The 22,022-nt window shown below is 45.5% G+C and overlaps 1 protein-coding gene across 3 annotated transcripts in view; it reads left to right on the top strand.

The window, feature by feature from the left end:
* SLC25A37 (solute carrier family 25 member 37) overlaps window positions 1-21,398 on the top strand; it is a 44,273-nt gene extending 22,875 nt beyond the window's left edge. The window contains exons 2-4 of one of the 3 annotated variants that reach the window (XM_049865367.1): window positions 12,925-13,153; window positions 15,138-15,194; window positions 17,496-21,398. In XM_049865367.1, coding sequence (XP_049721324.1) covers window positions 12,925-13,153; window positions 15,138-15,194; window positions 17,496-18,016 — 807 coding nt within the window. In that variant the 3' untranslated portion in view covers window positions 18,017-21,398. Of the gene's footprint in view, window positions 1-12,924; window positions 13,154-13,180; window positions 14,039-15,137; window positions 15,195-17,495 lie in introns of those variants that run through there. The other 2 variants (XM_049865369.1, XM_049865368.1) reach the window with 2 other exon arrangements.
* Window positions 21,399-22,022: the final 624 nt, after the last annotated feature.

Raw genomic sequence — 22,022 nt, 5'->3', positions numbered from 1 at the left:
TTTCGTCCATTATTTCTTTTAATCGTCACAGAAACCTGAAGATGTAGGCACTGTTTTGTAGGCACATTTACAGATTAGGAAACAGGCTCAGAGAGATTAAGTAACTTGCTGAGGGTGACACAGGGAGGAAGTGGCAGAGCTGGGACTTAGACACAGGTGGGGCTCAGAGCCTGGGCAGCTGACCACTGCATTGTTTAGCTGGCCTGCGTGGGTCTGGAGTCCAGCGGGAACTGGGAGGGCATCTTTGTCACGCAATCTTAACTAATCAGAGGTGGTCAGAGTAGGGCTTCATTCCTTCCCCTTCTTTGTGAGGATGTGGGAACTGTGGCTTGGTGTCCAGATGCCCCCAGTTGGTAACTTTTTTATGGGACCTAGAGATCCATTGTGTGGTTTATGATCTGTCCTGTTGTAGAGTCTAATGTGATTAATTTCAAACTCTTTAATGAGAAAGGGTTTTTATGCAAAACATTGTACTAAACAGCCATTTGTCTGCATGCAGGGGGAAACACCCACACCTTAGGCAAGATTAAGCTGGTTTTGGTGGGTGTTTGTAATGAGATTTTAACCCATTTATATTTACATAGGTGGTGGTCCTCCCCCTTCCGGGCAGTGAACATATTGGAGCCTCTCTTAAAAATAATTATAATAATAAACATTTATTGAACATCTACTGCACTGTACTAGGTGATGGATGTACCTAAGTTTTCTCATTTTTTCACCTGAGGAAGCATGTGGTTTAAGGGTTTTTATACCTAGTAAAGCTCAGAAAAGTTAATAACTTCACCAAGTTCATACAACTAAAAACTAGAACAGAATTTTGATTGTGAGACCTTTGAGGACGGGGCTGTCCCTGCCTGCTTAGTTCCTAATGATGTCTGGCATAGAGTAGAGGCTCAGTATGTAATTGTTCAGTGAACGAATGAACTTCAGACTCCATTCTCTCAGTCTCGCCCTGCCATCCTGGGCCGTGTTGAGAAGGGATGCTTGCCTTACACACGAGGTCTCCCTTTTGATCCCCTCCTCCAGTCCCCTTGGCCCCCACATCCCACCTCCATTCCTGTTGCATTTAGACCTCTTACTAGTCTAGTTTCTCCAATTAGAACATAAGTACCTTATGGGCAGAGGCTGCCTCTGAGCATTGGGTGGGTGGTTGACTAGGTTTCTGTGATTGGAGTTTTCGGCAAATTATGGGCAAAGGCTGGGTGGACTAGGATCTGGGAGTCAGGTGGGCAGGGCCAAGTCTGATCCATGCTGGGAGCTCAGGCCAGCCAGGACTATGTCCCCATTTGCAGAATGAAGTGGGGCGAGGGTAGATGGGTGTTAGAACTCAGTAATCAAAAAAAACTCATAGGGAGCCCCAACATACCAAAGAGATGATGGCAGACCTGTTGTGGCTGAAGTGGGGAGCAGAGACCAGGGCCAGTCTTCTGTCCCACGCACAGTAGGTATTCTGGTGTTTTATGGTGAGTCGATGTGTTTCGAGGGGGCTTTGTTGTGGACTCAATTAAATTTATTCTTCGATGTGATGTTATGATGCTTCCTTCAGGAGTTTACCTACACACCAGGAAAATAAAAAGCTTTCGAGGATGAGGTGTTTCTGCAGTTCTGCATCTGGCATCTTGTCCCTACTTGTAAGTGGGATGTTTATAAGCCGATGATATAGACAAGGGCTGGCCGAGTTAGTGGTAGGACCTAGTTAGTCCACGCCACAGCAGTGAATTAAATTCTTCCTTGAAAGCAGTCTGGCCTTCGGAATATTTCAGTCTTAGCCTTTGACTAGTGATGGGAACGCTAGGTTTTCATCTATCGAGATAACCCTCCTGCCCGCAACATTTGCCAGACAAATGGTTTGAACTCTTTTCCAGGAGAGAGAATGGGTTTGTATCACACCAGTCAGTATTATCCAGTTCTGCTTAGAACCAGTGGCCACACTAATTGCCAAGACTGTGGGACAGAGTGAAGTCCCATGACCTTCATGGGACTGGGATCATGACTGCCTGTAAGTATAAACCAGTTACCATTGAGTTGACTCTGACTCATGGCGACCCGTGTGTATGTCAGAGTGGAACTGTTCCATAGGGTTTTCAGTGGTGCATTTTCAGAAGTAGATCAGCAGGCCTTTCTTCTGAGGTGCTTCTGGGCAGACTCAAACCACCAACCTTTTGGATAGCAGCTGAGCATGTTAACTGTTTGCAATACCACGAACTCCGCTTGTAAGTATACTGCTCAGTAAACCACCTCAGGAGCCATATGGACATTAACCAGTGAGGATTTGGGTGACTTTGACATAGTCAGGGCTGTTTCCCCTTGAAAAAAGGTCAGGCACATAGGAGGATGGTATACATGTAATTTAGCATGGTCATAAGACAGTATCAGAGACAGAAGGAAGTTAGAGATCACCTATGATCTCTTAGAGTCCACCCCTTAGCCTAGTGGTTAAGAGCATGACTTTGGAGCCAGACTGCCTGGCTTCCAACCTTATTTCTGTACTTCATATCTTTGTGACCTTGGGGCAAGTTACTTATTGCCTCAGTTTCCTCATTTGCAATATGAGCATAGCTAGCTGCTAATATTACTCTTGTTTTCATTATAATTGCTTTATAAATAAGGACATTGGGCCTCAGAAGCAAATTGGTTTACCTAAGGCTATACAGTCAGTTCAAGCAGATGTGGGATCAGAACCTAGGACCCCCAGCCCCTGCTGCTCTTATTAGAGCAGGGCAACATGGGTCGGGGTGTCTGGTGGTTCAGGCTTTACCTCCAGCCCGGTGCGCTCCCATCCCTCTCCTCCCAGCAAGGTCACCAGTCCCACCCATGAAATCCCAGCCCTGTTACCTGGAATCTTGGGAATTTGCCCCACCTGTGGGGCAGAGATAATCCTTTGGGCGGGCCACAAACTGGATGTTGTGAGTGCCTCCCTGGTGCATTGGGCCTGAGCCAGGTACAGATTGTTTCTTCCCTCCTTCCTTCTACTGTAGGACTCACTAGAGGAGGAGAGGGGGACCAGGTCTGGCTGCTGGGGTCAAGGAATGTGAGAATGGCATCACTTGAGCCTCATGCAAGGCCATGAGCTGCTGCCTGTGGTAGGGAGGAAGATCTAAGTAGTGTGTGACGATGCAATGGTGGCCTTGCAGGTGGTGGCATCTTCGGAGAGAGCGGCCAGCCTGTAACATAAGCCAGCAGGGTGGGCTTCTCTTCCGTAAGCCCGTTCCCTTCTCCCACCTGCGGGAGATTTCCACCTGTCTTGCTTACTGTGTGGCTCTTCGTAGCTCCTGTCATATTGCTGTCCTGTGCAACAGGTAACCATGATTATTAAGTAAATTCTAATCTCCTTGGCAAGGTATTCAGGGCTTCCCATAGTCTAGTCCCAACCTGCCTTTCTTCCAGCAAACATCTATCGATCATCTAACGTACCAGCCATTACCCTAAGTCCTGGGCCACCTCTCCAACTGTATCTTACCATTGTATTAACTCTGCACACATACCCTCCAGCCACAATGTCCTTGTTTCCCAGATACACCTGCACATTCACATTCCCTCAGCCAGGGTTGTTCTCTTCCTCTCCCTGCTCTGTTTGCTTTTTTTTAAAAAAACTGAAGTAACATATGCATGTAGCTAAAAAATCAAATAGCGTAAAAGAGATTGTAGTAACAGCTCCATTTCATACTGATTGAAGACCGTTCCTCTTTCTTGATGCAGTTTAAATGTCCCCACTTTCGAGCATCCTTTCCCCATTGGATGTTATCTAGAATCTGAATCTACACTCTTGGTATTCCCTGCTGTGGCGTATTCCAAGGAGAAGCGATGTTTGCTGCTGTGGCTTCCTGTCTGAGAGGCTGAGAAACTTGGCTGTGGTTTTCTTAATGGAATTTGTATTTTGTACTGAAATGTGGGATGGAAGCCTTTCATTTGGTTGTTTTTCCCTAGAAACGGCAGTGCTTCTGAGCACGCCGCTGACGGACCCTGAATGTTTCAGAACTGTGTGTCTGGAGAGTCTGAATGGCAGGTGGCATGAACCCTTTGCAGTCCAGGCCTGCACTTTAGAGGCAGCAGGTTCCAGGAAGGTCGGATGGTGACTGGTCTGTTCAGAAGGGTAAATGTGATCTTTCTGGAAAGTGGGGCACCAGGGGACATAATTGTAAAGGCAGAACACCCTTATGGTTCTCACATATATGAACTCATTTCCATTCCCCTACCCCCGTCCCCCCCAAATCAGGGTGGCCTAAAAACGGAAGGAAGCCTGGGGCTTCTTATAGGTAGGTGGGAAAATTGATGCAGACGTAATTTAGCTGGACTCGTGTTTTCACCAGGCCTCATTATTTCTTTGTTCTGTCTTGGTAAGAAGACAAAACTGATTTTCCAGAGAGTGGAACCTTCTGCTTGCTCTGAAGTCGTGAGTCTTAACAGGGGCTTTTCAGAATGAGCTGGGGAGCTTTTTTCAAAATGTGTATGCCTGGAATTCCCCTTGTACCATTCTACCCATATGATTCTCCCTTTTTCAGGAGGGAGGGCAAGGACTACTTTTTTTTTTTTAAACATGGAGATTTTTTATTTTACCTTGAATTTATCCACAAAAAGAAAATGTGATAAAATTTATCAATAATGCATACCAAGGCCTTATCTGAGGTGATTTGTATTTTCAGATTTCTTTTCAACAGCGTGACATCTGAATTTTTCTGTGAAGCGTAGGACATGGATTAAATAAAACGTTTTAAAATTTCTACATTGTTTGAACTTGTCATTTGCATGTTACACTCACCAACAGAGGTATATGAATATAGAATAGATATAGACATACAAGTAGAGATATAGATATAGCAGGTATAGTATAGGTGGAGTCCTTGCGTGATTCACATGTTTAATGTGCTTGGCTACTAACTGAAAGGTTGGGTGTTCCAGTCCATCCAGAGGTGCTTCAAAAGAAAAGCCTGGCAATCTACAGCAGAAAAATCAGCCACTGAAAACCCTGTGGAGCATAGTTCTGCCCTGACACACATGGGGTCGCCATTAATTAGATTTGGCTCATCGGCAACTTGTTTAACTAAATAGAAGGGGAGAATGTGGGAGACCCATGTAGATTGCACTCATATTGCTGGAACATAAAACCTGTTGTTATTAGGTGGCACTGAGTCGATTTTGACTCATAGCAACCCCATGTGACACAGCTGTAATCTTTTTATTTATTGCCCTGAGATACTCTTGTGTGTGTGTGTGTGTGTGTGTGTGTGTGTTTTAGATGAAGGTTTACAGAGCAAATGAGTTTCTCATTAAATAATTAATATGCATATTGTTCTGTGACATTGGTTACCAGCCTCACAGTGTGTCAACGCTCTCCCCTTCTTGACCTTGGGTTCCCCATTTCTATTCGTTCAGCTTTCCTCTCCCCTCCTGCATTTTCACCCTTGCCCCTGGGCTGGTGTGCCCATTTAGCCTCATATACATGGTTGAGCTACATGGATTATTGTTTGTTTTCTGGGCCTGTCTAATCTTTGGCTGAAAGGTGAACCTCAGGAGTGACTTTAGTACTGAGTTAAAAGGATGTCTGGGGGCCATACTCTCAGGGTTTTTCCAGTCTATGTCAGACCAGTGATCCCTGTCAGAGCAGTTGGTGGTCATAGCCAGGCACCATCCAATTGTGCTGGATTCAGTCTGGTGGAGGCTGTGGTAGTTGTGGTCCATTAGTCCTTTGGACTAACCTTTCTTTGTTTCCTTGTCTTTGGTTTTCTTCTCAGTGACTACTTTTGAGGAGTCATTTTTCTCTTGCTGGTTCCTGAACTTTACGAGGAACAAATTTTCCTTTTGATATTTTTTTCAGAGAATATATTCATATATATGTATGTGTGTATATGCGTAATAATATACAAAGAATATATATGTATATCTGTATATATACATACACACACATATGTTTTCTCTGTATATACACTTTTCATTTTTGCCATTTGGGAGATGTGAAGAGAATGTGCTTTGAAAGTTTGAACATGCGAATAGATTTAGGTGTGCTTCAGAAAGCCATGACTCTCATTGTTCGCCCTTAGAGGATTTTTTGCATTCCTCCATACTTGGTTAATGAGCGTGGTAATGATGCTGGATGGTCACCACATGTCCATTTTTGATGATGATTACATGTGTTTTCAGAGGGCTAGGGTATGATCGTTGAAAGCGCTATGAAGAGTCCATCATCTGTAAATGAGCAGAGTAAGGGAATGGGCCCTGAGTGAGTAATGCTGGTAGTCTTGAACTAGGAGGCTGAAAGTTTTACTGTGTGTGGTGTTCCTTGATGTGGTTTGGGTTTCTTCATGTGTACTGTGCCTCCTGGGATTCTGGAAGGTGAGATAGGGCTTTCCAAGTCCTAGATGAGGTTGTGGTTTTACTCTGGAAGACAATCCTTTCCACAAAGCCCGGTGCCAAAAAAGCCTCTTCCTCCTGACCTTATGCTGTATTTGTGGCTTAGTATTTCAGTGTGGGAGGACTCTGTTTAGGAACAACCTCCTTTGCCCGATATTCTCTTTTGTGGGTGGTTGTTGATGGGAGCTGGCCTTGGCACTTCTTGGGAGAGTCATTAGCAGATCCCATGTAGTGGGAACACAGCGCTGTGGATGGCTGAGGGGTGGAAGCAGAGAACTCTGCCTGTCAGAGGACTGAAGGGTAAGGCTTTGCTTCCAGGATGAGCAATGGGGCTTGGAAAATAGGGAGGGGGCTGGTGTTTGGCCCTGCAGTTTGGCTTAGGCATTTTACTATGGTTCTATTTAGTGAACTTCAGTGCTACTTGGGAATAATTAGCAAAAAGGTAGAATTAAACTTACAGATTTGATTTCTAATTCTGAAGCACATATTGGGCAGCAGATGCTTATGTTATTTGGCATTTTTCTAGCATTTTTCGGTGCCTAAACCTGAAAGGTCTACAGTTCAAACCTACCAGCTGCTCTGCAGGAGAAAGATAACGGCAGTCTGCTTCTATAAATATTTACAGCCTTGAAAACCCTGTGGGCAGTTTTACTCTGTCCTGCAGGGTCGGTATGAGTTGGAATTGATTCAAGGCAAGGGATTTGGCTTAAACCTTATTTTCTTCCTCTCGGAGAAAGTCTAGAACAGAAATTCCTGGCCAACCTTCTGGAGCTCAGACCCTGGCTCCTGGATTGGAATTGTGTCTGTACCTGGTTCCACCTGAACCAGGAGCCCCATGCGGGCACATCCGCCCGTGTCCCCATTGCTGGGGCAGCACCTGACTATAAGCAGGAGCATAGCTGCTTTTGAGTAGATGAATGAATGGGAATTTGCATTGTTTTCTCCTGGTCCTAAAAGTACCGTGGTAGGCGCCATTGAGTCGATTTCGACTCATAGCCAACCCATTTGATAGAGAAGAACAGCCCCATAGGGTTTTCTAGGCTGTAATATTTTTTTTTTTTTAATTTTTGTTGTGCTTAAAATGCAAGTTTGCAAACCAAGTCAGTCTCTCATACAAAAACTTGTATACACCTTGCTGCTTTTTTTTTTTTTTTATATATATACTCCTAGTTGTTCTCCCTCCAATGAGACAGCACACTCCTTTTCTCTACTCTCCATTTTCGTGTCCATTCGGCCAGCTTCTGCCCCGCTCTGCCCGCTCATCTCTTCTCCAGACAAGAGCTGCGCACGTAGTCTCATGTGTCTACTTGATCCAAGAAGCCCAGTCTTCACCAGTATCATTTTCTATCCCATAGTCCAGTCCAATCCCTGTCTGAAGTGTTGGCTTTGGGAATGGTCCCTGTCTTGGGCTAACAGAAGGTCTGGGGACCATGACCTCTGGGGTCCTTCTAGTCTCAGTCAGACCATTAAGCCTGGTCTTTTTACAAGAATTTGGGGTCTGCATCCCACTGCTCTCTGGCTCCCTCAGGCGTTCTGTGTTGTGTTCCCTGTCAGGGCTGTCATTGGTTGTAGCCAGGCACCATCTAGTTCTTCTGGTCTTAGGCTGATGTAGTCTCTGGTTTATGTGGACCTTTCTGTCTCTTGGGGTCATAATTACCTTGTGTCCTTGCTGTTCTTCATTCTCCTTTGCTTCAGGTGGGTTGAGACCAATTGATGCACCTTAGATGTCTGCTTGCTAGCGTTTAAGACCCCAGACGCCACTCTCCAAAGTGGGATGCAGAATGTTTTCTTAATAGATTTTATTATGCCAGTTGACTTAGATGTCCCCTGAAACCATGGTCCCCAAGCCCCTACCCCTGCTACACTGGCCTTTGAAAAAAAAGAAAAGCATTCAGTTTATTCAGGAAACTGCTTTTGGTTTAGTCCAGTTGTGCTGACCTCTCCTGTATTGTGTGTTGTCTATCCCTTCACTTAAAATAGTTCTTATCTACTATCTAATTAGTGAAAACCCCTCTCTCTCCCTCCCTACCCCCTCTTGTAACTATCAAAGAATATTTTCTTCTCTGTTTAAACTGTTTTTTGAGTTCTTATAATAGTGGTCTCATACCATATTTGCCCTTTTGCAACTGACTAGTTTCTCTCAGCATAATTCTAGGCTATAATCTTTGTGGGAGCAGATCACCAGATCTTTCTCCCTCGGAGATGCTGGGTGGGATTGTACTGCCAACCTTTTCATTAGTAGCTGAGTGCTTAGCCATTATACCACCAGGGCTCTTAAAAGTGCTGTACATACTTTAAATATGGGAAATTTTGTTTTAAAATATATATTATTTAAATTATTAAAATATATTTAAATATATATTACCACCTGTTTTTTATTTTTAAGAAATTGAGAAAGGAGAGTTGGGAATTGCCAGCTGTCTCCGGGTCTGGTAAGAAGACTGGCTGAGAGATGCTGCAGGGGCCAGGGGTGGGCCGGGAGATCCCCAGCGGGACCCTCAGGGAGGCCTGACGCCTCCTATCAGGCTCAGCTTTCTCTTTTCTGGTGTGAGATCTCATCTGTGATGACTCCTTATCCATGTGATCTTGGGTAAGTCCTTTCCCTCCGGGGGCCCCAGGTTCTCATCTGAAGAGGCAGGTGCTGGGCTAGATGAATTCTCTCCTCAAGGGCTCACGTTATATGATCCCGTGAGTAAGAATGAAAAGCTCACGTGGGACAGAACACACATTTTCCACTCCATCTCCTCCCTCCTCCCCTCAGTAAAAGCACAGGTAAACAATACAGGCTTTTCCTGTTTTGTTCTCTTAGGTGAGAATTTAAGTAAAGGACTGACCCCTCACTCCATTCTGGGCTTGCTGGGAGTTCATGGAGCCAGCTAAATGAAGATACAGAGTTTGTATCACAATCTTTGTTTGACACAGAGTCTTCCTCTAGGATTGCAATTCTAGAGCTGGAGGGGGCTTGCTCTGGGTCACACAGCGAGTGACAGTTTCCTGATTTCTGGGCCAGTGTACTTTCCCCATTCCAGCCTCTTTGAAAGTGAGCCAAATTGCACTAGTTGGTGTGAAGTGACCCTGAGTCATATGCAAGACAGGGCCACCCTGATGATGTACCATGCCCCAGTTCAGGCCTTGCCCTGGAAACTCCAGTGCAGAGTGCTGAAAGGGTCAGACACCCAGAGCTGACTGGTGCACTTCCCACCTCAGGGTTCACCATTGGCTGCAGCAGTGTTTTCCAAAGTGTCTTCAGCAAGGAGTAACTAGTTATCAAATGAAAAAGCCTTCCCTTGCCAAAGAAGCTTAAGAGGGGCCTTCAAACTAAGTTAAACAGGCTTCTTTCCTGGAGGGCTTCCAGAAGACTTTAATAGGCCCATGTACATTATGAATTTCCAAGCCAGGAGAATTAAAATACAAAATATGGAAATTTATTATATGGAAATGGGGGAGGAATGCAGCCAGACCCTGAGAGCAAGAAATGAATTCCCGACAAGAAAAGCCATTTGTGAAAAGTTGGTGAAATTCTGTCTCCGTTGTCTTTTTTTTTTTTTTAAGTCTGTCCTCTCTGCATCCTGTTCATTCATTTTCTTTTTTCTTCTCCACACCCTCACCCCACTTTTCTCTTTCTCTGGTCCACAAGGTACATAGAAAATGCCCAGCCCTCATTCTTTACATTTTACAGGCAGAGTCCCCAGAAAAAGAGACTAAGCTGATGAAGTCTCTGGTTCTGGCCACTGCTGCCCCACTTCTTCTCCACCCGCCTTCGGCCTCCATCTGCCTCTCTTCTGAGGAAGCTCCTATAACATTGGCTCTGACCCCTGGTGCAGCATTCAGTACTCCAGGTCCCCTCTCTGAACAACTTTTTGGCCCGCCCGGTAGTCCATGCTATATTTCTCTTGTATCGTCACGTAAGTCCCTGTTTCCGTCCTCATCGTCCTTTCCGTTGTCATCTTTTCCTCTCAGTACCCCAGTGCCTGACCCCAAGTGGGTGCTCTGTGTGGACAGATTGCACAAGTGAAGTTGCTGTGGGACAGAAGAGGCCCTGGTCCCAAATTTTGCCAGTGTGGCTGTGGTGGGCCCAAAAGGTCTTGACAGGCTCGTCTCTGCACTCACCAGCCACCTGTCTCTGTCTCAACCGGGGGCTCCAAGATGCTGACTGGCCAGGCATCATTAAATGTGGCCTATCCTTGAGTAGACCACTCCCCAGGGACAGAGAAATCCACCAAGGGCACAGTGATATTCAGTGGTCATTTTCTTTTCCATAAGAGGGTTGTATGTTTTGGTTCAGTAATATTTGCCCCTCTTCAACTGCCCCGCCTCTAATATAAAAAAAGGAGAGGGGGACGTTGAGAAATCAATCTTACATTTTCCTTGTAAGTCTCTGGCTGACAGATTTGTGAAGGAGAGGCCTTCCAGATGACTTCACATATATGGAGGGTAGGGGAGAAGAGGAGACCGGTAATTATTTACTGCCAACCAGTGCCAGGTGTTCTACATGATTATCTCCCTCAATCTTCCCAGCAGCTCTCTGAGGTATTACCACAGATGAGAACAACCAGGCTCCAAAATTGAGGAACCTGTTCGAGGTCCCTGACTGGAATTCAGATTGATGTCTGTTTGGCTGGCTTCAAAGCCTTGTCACCACATACCCCACTATTTCCTGCCCCTGCCTCCTTCTCCTTCGCCCACTGTCCCCCCTAACCACTCCCCACTCAGTAACCAAAGATGAATCATCGCATTACTGCCAAGGCCAGATGGAGAATGTTATTACAAAGTGTTTGAGCTGAAACCAGCCCAAATGGCCAGTTAGTGGTTTTCCAAACTAAGTGATGATCAGAATCATCTGGAGAATTAAAGGTTTTCAATCAGTGGATGTTGGGGTGGTGCCCGTGGATTGGTAGTTTTAAACAGTTCCCAGGTGATTGTGATAATCAGCCGAGTTTAGGGACCACTGCTGTGAGCCTCCCCTTCATTTTCCATTTGAGGACAGTGGGGACCAGAGAAGCGAGATTTCTTAGCTGAGGACATTTGGCTCTAGTTGGAGCCAGAGTCAGGTCAGAATGCAGTCTTTCAACTCCTGGTTCAGGGTTCTGTAGGTTTTCTCACACTGCCAGCCGTACTTGCTTGGGGATCTTTTATTTCTGCCTCTTAGGCCCCAATGAAGACCTTGTACTAGAGACTGGTCTTAAACCCTGTTGGGAACAAGATGACACCTTGCCCCAGGCTGGAAGCCAGGAAAGGAGGAGGCGGTCCAGGAGTAAGACTTGGTGGCCTCTCCTCTGGCAGTGTGACTGGCATGAGCCACCCCTTGTTGATGGACCCAAGTTAGACCCTTAGAGACAGGCTGCCTCTGCTGTGCTTGTGGTTCAGCAGGACAGACCCTGGGCTTGAAAAATGCAGTGAAATGTGGACTTTTTATCTATAGGGAAAGATCTAGATAAAGAACAATAGGAAGGACAGATAAGTCCCAGAAAGCATGGCTTGTATGTAGGAAAGGTAGGCTAAGAGACAGTACCCCCTTACCCCGGTTGGAATTCTAAGTTGTGTTTGTTTGTTTGTTCATCATTTCATTCCACAAGTATTTGCTGGGCTCCCACTGGGAGTTAGACACCGTCCTAGGCATTGGGGATCTTCGGTGAATAAGACAGATGCAACCTGCCTTCATGGAGCTTACATATTTTATATTGGAACTGCATTACTTAACCTTCATTTAGCCTCTTGATGAATCCCTTAATGATAGTAATAACACCACCACCACCAAAAAATTCACTGCCATTGAGTCGATTCTGACTCATAATGACCCTGTAGTACAGAGTAGGACTGCCCCATAGAGGCATGAGGGCTAGAGGGTTCTGGGGAGATTTCGTGGTAGGAGCTAAGCAGGAGGTTTCAGATAAGTGAGGATGGAGAAGACTTTGGGACCAGAGTGGGAACTGCACGATAACAATTCGGGTATTTCTCTAGGGCTCTGAGTTTACTAAGGGTTTTGACATGCATTCTTTCATTTGATGCTTGCAGCAATCCTGCAGCCCCCACTCCCTGGTCTTCAGCTAACAAGTTAAAGCTTCTGTGACTCAAAAGAGTTTACAGGATTCATTAGAGGCCCCCAGCTTGCAAATGGTAGGGCAAGGCCTCCCTACGCCAAATCCTGCCCACCCCCCTTCAGCCCCCTACCCCAGCTTAGTGAGATCTATGTGAATGTCTGTATATGTGTGTGTGGAGGGGGAGAGGGGGGCTGGAGACTACTACAGAAGGGATAGAATGAAAACTTTTACTTCACCAAGAAATCCTTAAAAAACACAAACCCATTGCTGTTGTGTCAGTTCTGACTCATAGCAATGCTACAGGACAGAGTAGAGCTGCCACATCTGTCTCCCAAGGAACTGGTAGTGGGTGCAAACCACCAGCCTTCGGGTTACCAGCCGAGTGCTTAACTACTGTGCCATTAGGGCTCCTTAAGAAATCCTTAAAGCTATGAAGATGATCTATTTCCTCCCTCTCCCTTCTGGGCCCCCCCTTCTCTCTTTACTGACCTCATTAACACCTATTTTATTGTTTTCTCTTCTCCCCCTTCTCCAGACACGAATGCAGAGTCTGCATCCAGATCCCAAAGCCCAGTACACAAGTGTATATGGAGCCCTGAAGAAAATTGTTCGGACTGAAGGCTTCTGGAGGCCGTTGCGAGGCATCAACGTGATGGTGACAGGCGCGGGGCCTGCCCACGCCATGTATTTTGCCTGCTATGAGAACATGAAAAGGACTTTAAATGACGTTTTCCACCACCAAGGAAACAGCCACCTAGCCAATGGTATTTTGAAAGCATTTGTCTGGAGTTAGAAAGCTCTCTTCTTCAACAGACCCTTCCCCAGGGTGCTCTTCTTCCCTGTGACCCAGCAGCCTAACGCCTCGTCTTCGGCTTGCTTATGAATAAAGAACTCTAGCGTTGTGTGTGTGTGCCCACCCAAATACACACACACACACACTTTTTTCCATTCCCCTCCTTCACTTTCTGAAGCCTGGGGAAATTGGTGACAGAGGTGTTTCAGTTTTTCTTGTTGTGTGGGTTTTTTTTTTTTTTTAAACATTCAAAAGCGATTAATGATCAGACATAGGAAAAACCCTGAATAGAAACAAAACTTTTGAATGCTGGATTCAGAAAAAAAGTTATCTGGACAGCTTCTTTGAGACTATTTAAAAACTGGTACAACAGGTCTCTGCAACGTCAAGATCTAACTAAACTTTAAAAGGTCAAGAAGTTTTATGGCTGACAAAGGATTTGCTCCAGCACAGACGACCTTTCCCACCTTAAGCTTCCGGGGATTTGGGAATTTTACCCTGGTTCTCTTCTGTTTGTCTGAGTTGCATCTCCCTGCGAGCAAGGGCTGAAATAGTTTTGTTGTTGTGAGGGAGAGGGACGGGCGGTTGGGGGTTGTGAGTTTGCGCACAGCTCTTACATAAGGCACGCTTTACTAGGGCGGGCAGAGTGGTTGTTCTTTCCTCTTGGGTGGGTTTGGCTTTTGCTGCTTTTTGTCTGGGTATGGGATGGGAATATGGGTAGCAGCAAAGGGGTGCTTATTTTGACAAAATTGATTTTTCAAGAATGGAGTAGACGTGACCAGCAACAACTTTTTTCTCTTCTCTTTTTGTTCCATTCAGAGAAAACCAAAAACACCCCTTCCACCGGCAAACCTTGGTAATAATACATACATCTGGCTGGTTTGCAAGTCATTTAATTTGGCCATTCATTGCATTTAGTGAGATGGTCATGAGGAGCCATACTGTGATGCCATACCCCAGTTCATGTCACGTTGCCGGCTTGGGGGTGGGGGGATTTCCTTTTGGTGAAATTGCCTTATGTAATAGTTTAGCTCTTTGGTCACTGCATCCATTGCATGGAGTTTGACATAACCTAGTTTCTACCAGGCTCTGCCCAGTTGTTTCTGCCACATTCTGTGTATGCTCTGGTTGGTTTTAATCTTTCTTGGGGGTAATTATAAGTGTGCCTGGGCGAGGAGGGACGTACGCATTCCTGAAGAGTTACCCTGCTCTCCCTCGTGAGCTTCCCACTATTCAGTGGTCATTTTAATCACTTGGCAGTGTCACCACAGAGGGAGGAAACCCAAAACCAAAGTAAAATCCCAGGCCACCTTCAGGCTTCTAAAGGTTCCTGACTCTTGAAGCCAGGCCAGATGAGACTCCCAGGTGGCGTCTGCCATCTCCCAAGCAAGTCATGTTTTTACAAACTTACCACGGAAATCTGCCATATGCAGGTCTTTCAGACTTCCCCTTTCCTTGCCTATCTTCTTAAAAATTGCTCGTATTTTACTAAGGAAATTTTCTTAAAAGATTTCCCCTCCCCCTCAGCCTTGTACATATTCCTGCTTAATCCCCGCCCCCCCCCCCACCCCGTTTAAGAGCAGAGCCAGTTAATCTGTAGACAAGGGCAAGGGATGAGAAGGAATTAAAATCTAGATAGTAAAAAAAGCCATAAGGGGGATTTGGGGGTGCCATACAACTTAAGCAGGTCTAGCCATTTCCAAGAGTTGACTATAAAAAAAGTAAATGAAGGGTCATGCAATATATTAAAATGTGGGTAACCGTGTCTGTGTTAATGTTCCCCATTTTTTATCTAGTGTTTTCATTATTGTTTAGTCACCACTCACCTGGGTGGAGTTGGTAGTCAGTTTTGCTTCTTAGAAAGCCAGGTCCAGGCTTCTGTCTGATTTTAGGTTCCAGGAACTTCCTCAGAACATCAGATTCCAGAGGGTAATTTTATGGAGTTTGTTTTGCAGGGATAGCTGGGAGTATGGCCACCCTGCTCCACGATGCGGTAATGAATCCAGCAGAAGGTAATGTTTCATGGTCCCAGGGAGGGGCAGTAGGGGATGTGCAAAGGGGCAGAACAAGAGGTGGTGGGAAGGGGACTCCTGGCCCCCCAGTTGGAACAAGCAGGAAAATTCTTTATTGTGTTATTAAAGGCCTGAAGAAGGGACATGAGTGTTCAAGCTTTGTGATTTTCTTGTTCTCCAAAATAGTGCTACTCAACGTCTGGTTCAGACCAGCAGCATCAGCATCGCCTGGGAGCCTGTTAGAAATGCAGATTCTCAGGCCTGGCCCCAGACCAGGGAATCAGAATCTCTGAGGGTGGGGGTCACACACACATTTCTGGTCCTTGTTAACCTTTATCAAAACTAGCAAATTTAGGAAGAACCCTTCAAAGGCCATTCTTAGGGCTTGTGTTTAGTTCACTTCTAAATTTTTTGTTGTGGCTGAGAATATACACAGCAGAACAGTGTTTAGTTCACTTAAAAAAAAAAAGTGAACTTCTTATTGTGGAAAATTCAAGCATATATACATAAAAATATACATGTAGAGAGAATAATATTGTGAGCCTCCATGCATCCCTTATGTTGCTTCAAAAATTAACACTTTGCCATATTGTTTTGGTGATCCCCCATATTATCTTTTTTTTTCTCTCTCTCTTTTTTTAAATTTCTGGATTATTATGAAGCAAATGCCAGCTATGAAGACTTGAGTTGGCTTTTTACATACCCTGGTGTCCTTAGCCGACTCGGGTCTGAATAGTGAGGATCTTGTGGAGCTGGTACTGGGCATGTTTTAAGCTGGGTTATTCTCTGTCTGATGGTGGCTTTAGGTGAGATGTGGATCTCTCTCCACCTTTCCCCTCCATCTGAAAATGGTCCCTTGCCAGAAGGGAGAATTGGAGATAAAAGGTTTCAACATTTTAAGTCTTGTGTTTTAAGTTCGTCTGTTTTTGTCTTTTAAAAATGTATTTGCTCTCAGCTGCCTCCCCATGTCCTAGCAGTCAAAGGGCGCATTCTGACCTTAAGGGATATCCTCTTGGGAGGCGGGGGGAGAGGAGTCCCTTTCTCTGTGGGACTGAGGGTTTACCAGGTTGTGTAGGTGAAGAAAGGTACTCCTTTCACTTTGGTTTTCTTATCTGCAGGGTGAGATTTGCTGGAGGGACTCACACTGTTTACACTTTTTATTTAGAAAGTGGAGTGCTCAAAAAGCCTGTGTTCTATTTTATCTTATACCTGTCATCTTTCTAAAGAGATGTGACTTCCTCAGATAGACTTGCCTGTCTTCCTGGGTCTCCATGTTTTGTCCTGTAATTTGGTATTCAAGTATGTGCTCTGGGGCCAGGAAAGATTATCCTAAAAAATTAACTGGTTAGAGGTATTCTTAGGTAGGCAGGGGGAGGGAAAGCCCTCTAGGGGGTAGTTCAATGAAAGACTTAAAATCCCCAAATGGATACATGCACTTACATACTACGTATCATGGGCTTTTTTTTTTTTTTTTTTTGGTGATTCATACAGGGACCTGGTGGGTGGCTAGTAAGCCCATGGGTTTTGTTTTTTTTTAAAGAGCAAAAATGAGGCCCTAATCAGCCCCCCGCCCCCCCCCCCGCCCACTTTTCCCTGTCATTATTATTGACTTCAGGTCTTTAATTCTTTAAAGAAAAGCACATTGTATGTACTCATTTGTCAGTGTGAAGGGACCATTAAAACTTTAAGCATAAGTGACCACAGTTTGCCCTTGCTTGCTTCATGGCCTTTGAACCACCAGTTGCTTTTGTATTAACAAAGCCAGCGTCTTCATTGGAGTTTGTGGTTGAACTCCTTGGCAGACACAATTCTAATGTCTCTTCCGGGAGTACTGTGACACAGACACTTAAAACACTGTCAGAGGTACAGACCATGCAAAGTAGGTGGGGGTAAACAAGCCCAGCAGATGAATTAGGGACAAGGAGGACAGAGGGGAGGCCAAAGGCTACTGCCTCTGGACCTGACAGATTGGGCCAGCTAATCCAGCCTGAAGTGGCTGCCAGGTTTACAGGCCACCTTAAACAAGGCTCAAGCAGAGAAAAAAGACTTAGGGAGATAGCCAACTTTCTGGCCAGGTTCTCAAGACACGTTTGTAAATGGGGTTGCCTGGCTCCAGCCCATGGTGGTTTCTCCTGCTGGGGCTGGGTGTGTGCTAGCTCTTTGGGGCCATTACCAGTGTATCTAACTTGCTGTTTCTCTTTATGGCTTGGCTTCTCATTTCACCCCAACCTGGGGGTGGGGCCAAACCGAACCAACTGACCACCTGCTGCCCGTCTGGACTGCTATATGGCCCGACAACAGTTGTGAAGCAACGCATGCAGATGTACAACTCGCCCCACCGGTCAGCCCTCAGCTGCATCCGGACAGTGTGGAGGACTGAGGGGTTGGGGGCCTTCTACCGGAGTTACACCACGCAGCTGACCATGAACATTCCCTTCCAGTCCATCCATTTCATCACCTACGAGTTCCTGCAGGAGCAGGTCAACCCTCATCGCGAGTACAACCCGCAGTCTCACATTATCTCAGGAGGGCTGGCGGGGGCCATTGCTGCGGCTGCCACCACCCCCCTGGACGTCTGTAAGACCCTCCTCAACACTCAGGAACATGTGGCTCTCTCCCTGGCCAACGTCAGCGGTCGCCTGTCGGGCATGGCCAATGCTTTCCGGACAGTGTACCAGCTCAATGGCCTGCCCGGCTACTTCAAAGGCGTGCAGGCACGTGTCATCTACCAGATGCCATCCACCGCCATTTCTTGGTCCGTCTATGAGTTTTTCAAGTACTTCCTCACGAAGCACAAGCTGGAGAATCGAACTCCATACTAAAGGAACAGACAGTGGGAAGTGATTCCAGAATCTTTTATTTTTACAAGGCTTTCCCTGCCTGCTTCCATTCCCTTGTCCTCACACCAAGATTATTTTTGCAGGGTGGTCACTATGGGCCTTCTGCTTCCTGCTGCCTTAGAAAAAGGGGGAGGACGAGATGGCGGCCTACCCAAAGGCTGTCCACAGGGAGGCGCGAGGTGGTGCTTGTCGAGGAGAGACCTTACAAGGGGAGGAGAAATGACTTTTTCTCTTCTTCCCGACGAGGGATGTAGCTTTTCTGCTTCACTGTCACAGTCTCCTCTCCAGAATCTTAGAACACAGAGGAGGGAAGAACATGTGCAGTGACTGAAAACATTAAAGACAAATTTTATGTATATAAAAGTTCCAGGACACAGTATGAAATAGATGGATAATGTTTATCCTTTATTTTTCTATGTAGAAGTTTTTGAATTCGGGTGTGTGCCTGTGCGTGTGTACAAATAGTATTAACAGCTGCGAATATACAGCTGTTTAAAAAAAAAAATAGAGGGCTAAATTCTTCCATCAGGTTAAGTAAAAAGGCACCAGAGTAACTGGATTAAAATTTGTTTAGCCCCCAGATGGGAGTTTCACTTGAATGTAAAATAATAAATATTAAGTTTATATTTTGAATTTCTCTTTTCATGAAAGAAAAAAGGGTACGTTGAAAAAAATCAAAATAATGATGTATTACTTCCAGCTACTTCTCTTCCGTCCCCCCCCCCCGCCCTTTATTCAGTCACTCACCTTCATGTGCTTTTTCTTTTTGTCCTCCCTAAAAATTCCAGGACCGAAGATAAAGCCCTGGAGCGTTCTGTCCTTCTGTATACACACACGCACACACTCTGGGTGGCAGAACCGTAACGCTGTAGGACATTGGCCCCCAGTATGATTGTTACTGGTCTTGTGCCTATGGAGGCCTTCCCTGGGTTGTGAATGACATGAACCCATGTCTCCTGGGTTGGCACTTATTAAGACCTTGAAATACAATCCTTCGGCTACTTGTTGTGCAGGTAGTTGGGATAAATCCTGTCTTAATTCTTAATGTATTTCTGCATCAACCTTTAACAGAGGTACTTCGGGCATCATTTCCTATCTGTGCTTTGGCTAACTCTCCTCTTTTGTTTTCCTGTACAGTCGGGGTTTTTAAAACATAGTAAGCGTATCTATGGTGTGCGTCTACACCCCTGCCCTGTCCTGATCATTACTTCCCTGTCACAGAGCCTCTCACCTGTGTAGTGGCAGAAGCCAGCAGGCCCTTTAGCCTTGGCCTAATTGCTGAAGCCTGACTCAGACCCTCATGGAAAAGGGCACCGTTCGGACCCATTGTTCAGCCTCATTAGGTCCATGTCACCTAAGAACATAAGGCGTAACTGCTTTGTTTTCTGAAATGGTGTGTCCCAAGTCAGATGATCCCTAAGAGAAAATATAAGCCTGTTCCCTCTAGCTATGCCATCTGAATTGCTGCCAGACCACTGCCTATGGGAAGACTGAATGACATCAGTTTCCTTTTATGAGCCCTCACCAGAGTCTGTCTTTAAAAATGAGCAAGAAGCACCTGTGTGTTCTCATTTTGGTGGGCTTGAGTGGGGGAAGTTCGTGGTGGCCAGGACCTTCGGCTGCAGGCCCTGCCAAAGCCGTGCATCTTGCTGAGGCTCAGGCCTGGGCCTCTTTGGGTAGTGTTACTTCCAGGGTAGAGCTCAGGTTGCACTCGGAGAGTTTTTGTCTTGGGACCATGCACACAGTACCTCCAGTAGCTTTTGTTTTTGTTTCTGTTCTAATAGTTACGAGAAATTTTATTAAAACAACAGGTAATTTGACTTCCTTTTTCAGATCAAGGACAGGAGAGTGCTGACACATGGTGTCCCTCCCACATGCACCCCATGAGCAGGGCCTGGCTGCTGTGCAGCCCCACCCTGGACCCATGCCCCAGAGGAAACCAGTTGCAGTATGCACTGTCCCCCTCTGGGATGCAAAAAGCCCCTGGAGACCATGCTGCTGCTAAAAATGGTTTATACCTGTCCTCCATTCATGTCTTGGGCTAATGCTACATTCTGGGAATAAAGGAAAAAGTCAGATCAAATTTTTTAAAGATTATCCAACCCCACGTTTAGTCTACTTAAATGTGGTGATGCTGCACTGCTGCAAAATCTTCCTTGTTTCAGGATTTTGCTTTAGATGGTATCTAGAAAAGAAAACGCTCACTTGTCTGGAAAAGCTACCATTGTTAGGGGCATACAAGAAGGAGAGGCAGGAACTGGATTTCAGAGTTATGTGGGCTGGGAGTCAGAAGGTCTGGTCTTGGCTTCCCTCTTGCTGTGTGGCGAGGGACCGATCTTCTGTGGAATAGGTGACACCACTGCTCTGCCTGCCTCCTGGGTGGTTGTGAGGTTGAATGAGTATTGTATCTAAAGATACTTTGGAAGCGGTATAGCGCTAAATGGATATAAGTGGTCATTCATTTTGCAGGAGTGAGTTTTCCACTTAGTCTTAGCTCTGAAGTTTGAATTGTCTGATGCAGACTGCAGTCCAGTTGTTGATTGTGACTTTGACGCTGTGAGGTGCTAAATAGGAAAATGCTTTTCCTCTCCCCAACGATGACCATATAATCATGGCGTGTACTTGGTTATTATTGCCTTTTGAGTGACATCTGCAGCCAAGCAGTGCCACATGAGTACAGTCGTTTTGTTGTTAGTTGTTGTCAAGTCAGCTCTGACTCATGGCAACCCCAGGTACAACAGAATGAAACATTGCCCAGTCCTGTGTCATCTTCATGAGTACAATACTCTTTTTAATAGCAGGTATGTGTGTGTGTGTGTGCTCGCTCTTCTCCTCAGACCGTGATTTAAGGTCAGCCACTTATAAATCAGAGTTTTACTTTCATTTTAGTACTTAAAAATAATTTTTTTTCAAATGGGATAAATCTTCAGATCACGACTTCCTGTTTTCTTAACTTTGGATTGAATTTAGTGACCTACATCCTATGTGTGGTTTCTGTTTCTTCTTTTTTTTTTTAATGTTTGTGTCTTATTCCAAGTGCTGTACTCCAAAGTTCCCTGAAGGCGCATCTCCAACACATTGCTATGCCAATGAGGTTTTATTTAACTTTATTTAAGGATGGTTGTGCCTGTGAAATACAAATGTACTGCTGCTTTCTATCTGCAAGACGCACAATGTATGTGATAGGGGTAGGGCAGTGTTATTTCCTAAATGCCTATAGTAAATATCATTGTTTCGGCCTCTGAATTGCCAGCTCTTTGAAGAAGGGGAGAAATGTGTGTTTATGTGGGGGGAATTTATCTCTGATGTGCTGCTACAGTTGTATAACACTGGAGCTAGAGAAAATAAAGCATTGATCTTTGAAGTGTCCTGGACTCTGTGGTGGGAATGTTGAAATTACAGCTGTGTGGATGGAAAAAGGGACCTCATTTATGGGGCTGTCTCTTTTCCAGTCTCACACATTAACGATCAGAATCCCTAGCTTTGGTAGGAACTACTCTTCCAACCCGCTTACCAGAAGGGAAGCAGACCGCCTCCTTGGCCACCCAGAGACATAGTTTCATGCCAGGGCCGGGCTGGGAGCCTCTTGGGTGACTTCTCACCATGCAGGACAGGGGGGTGGGTTTCTTTCTTGGTGGAGGGCATGTCTTAGTTTCCTAGGGCTGCCATAACAAAATACTACAGAGCAGGTGGCTTTAAAGAACAGAAATTTATTTTCTCACAGTTTTGTAAGCTAGAAGTTCAAATTCAGGGTCTTGGCCATATTAATTTCTTCTGAGGGCTCAGAGAGAAACTGCTCCATGCTTCTCCTAGCGGCTGCCAGCATTATTCAGGAGCCCTCTCAAGCACGTCAAAAAAACAAAAAAAAAACTGTGGAATTGACTGACTCATGACGACTGCATGTGTGACAGAGTAGAACTGCACTCCATAGGGATTTCAGTGGTTGATTTCTCAGAAGTAGATCTCCAGGCTTTTTATCCAAGGTGCC

The sequence above is a fragment of the Elephas maximus genome, chromosome 22 (genome assembly GCF_024166365.1).
Source record: "Elephas maximus indicus isolate mEleMax1 chromosome 22, mEleMax1 primary haplotype, whole genome shotgun sequence".
Classification (NCBI taxonomy): domain Eukaryota; kingdom Metazoa; phylum Chordata; class Mammalia; order Proboscidea; family Elephantidae; genus Elephas; species Elephas maximus.
Note: the sequence above shows the minus strand (reverse complement) of the source record. Positions and strands in the feature narration are given on the sequence as shown.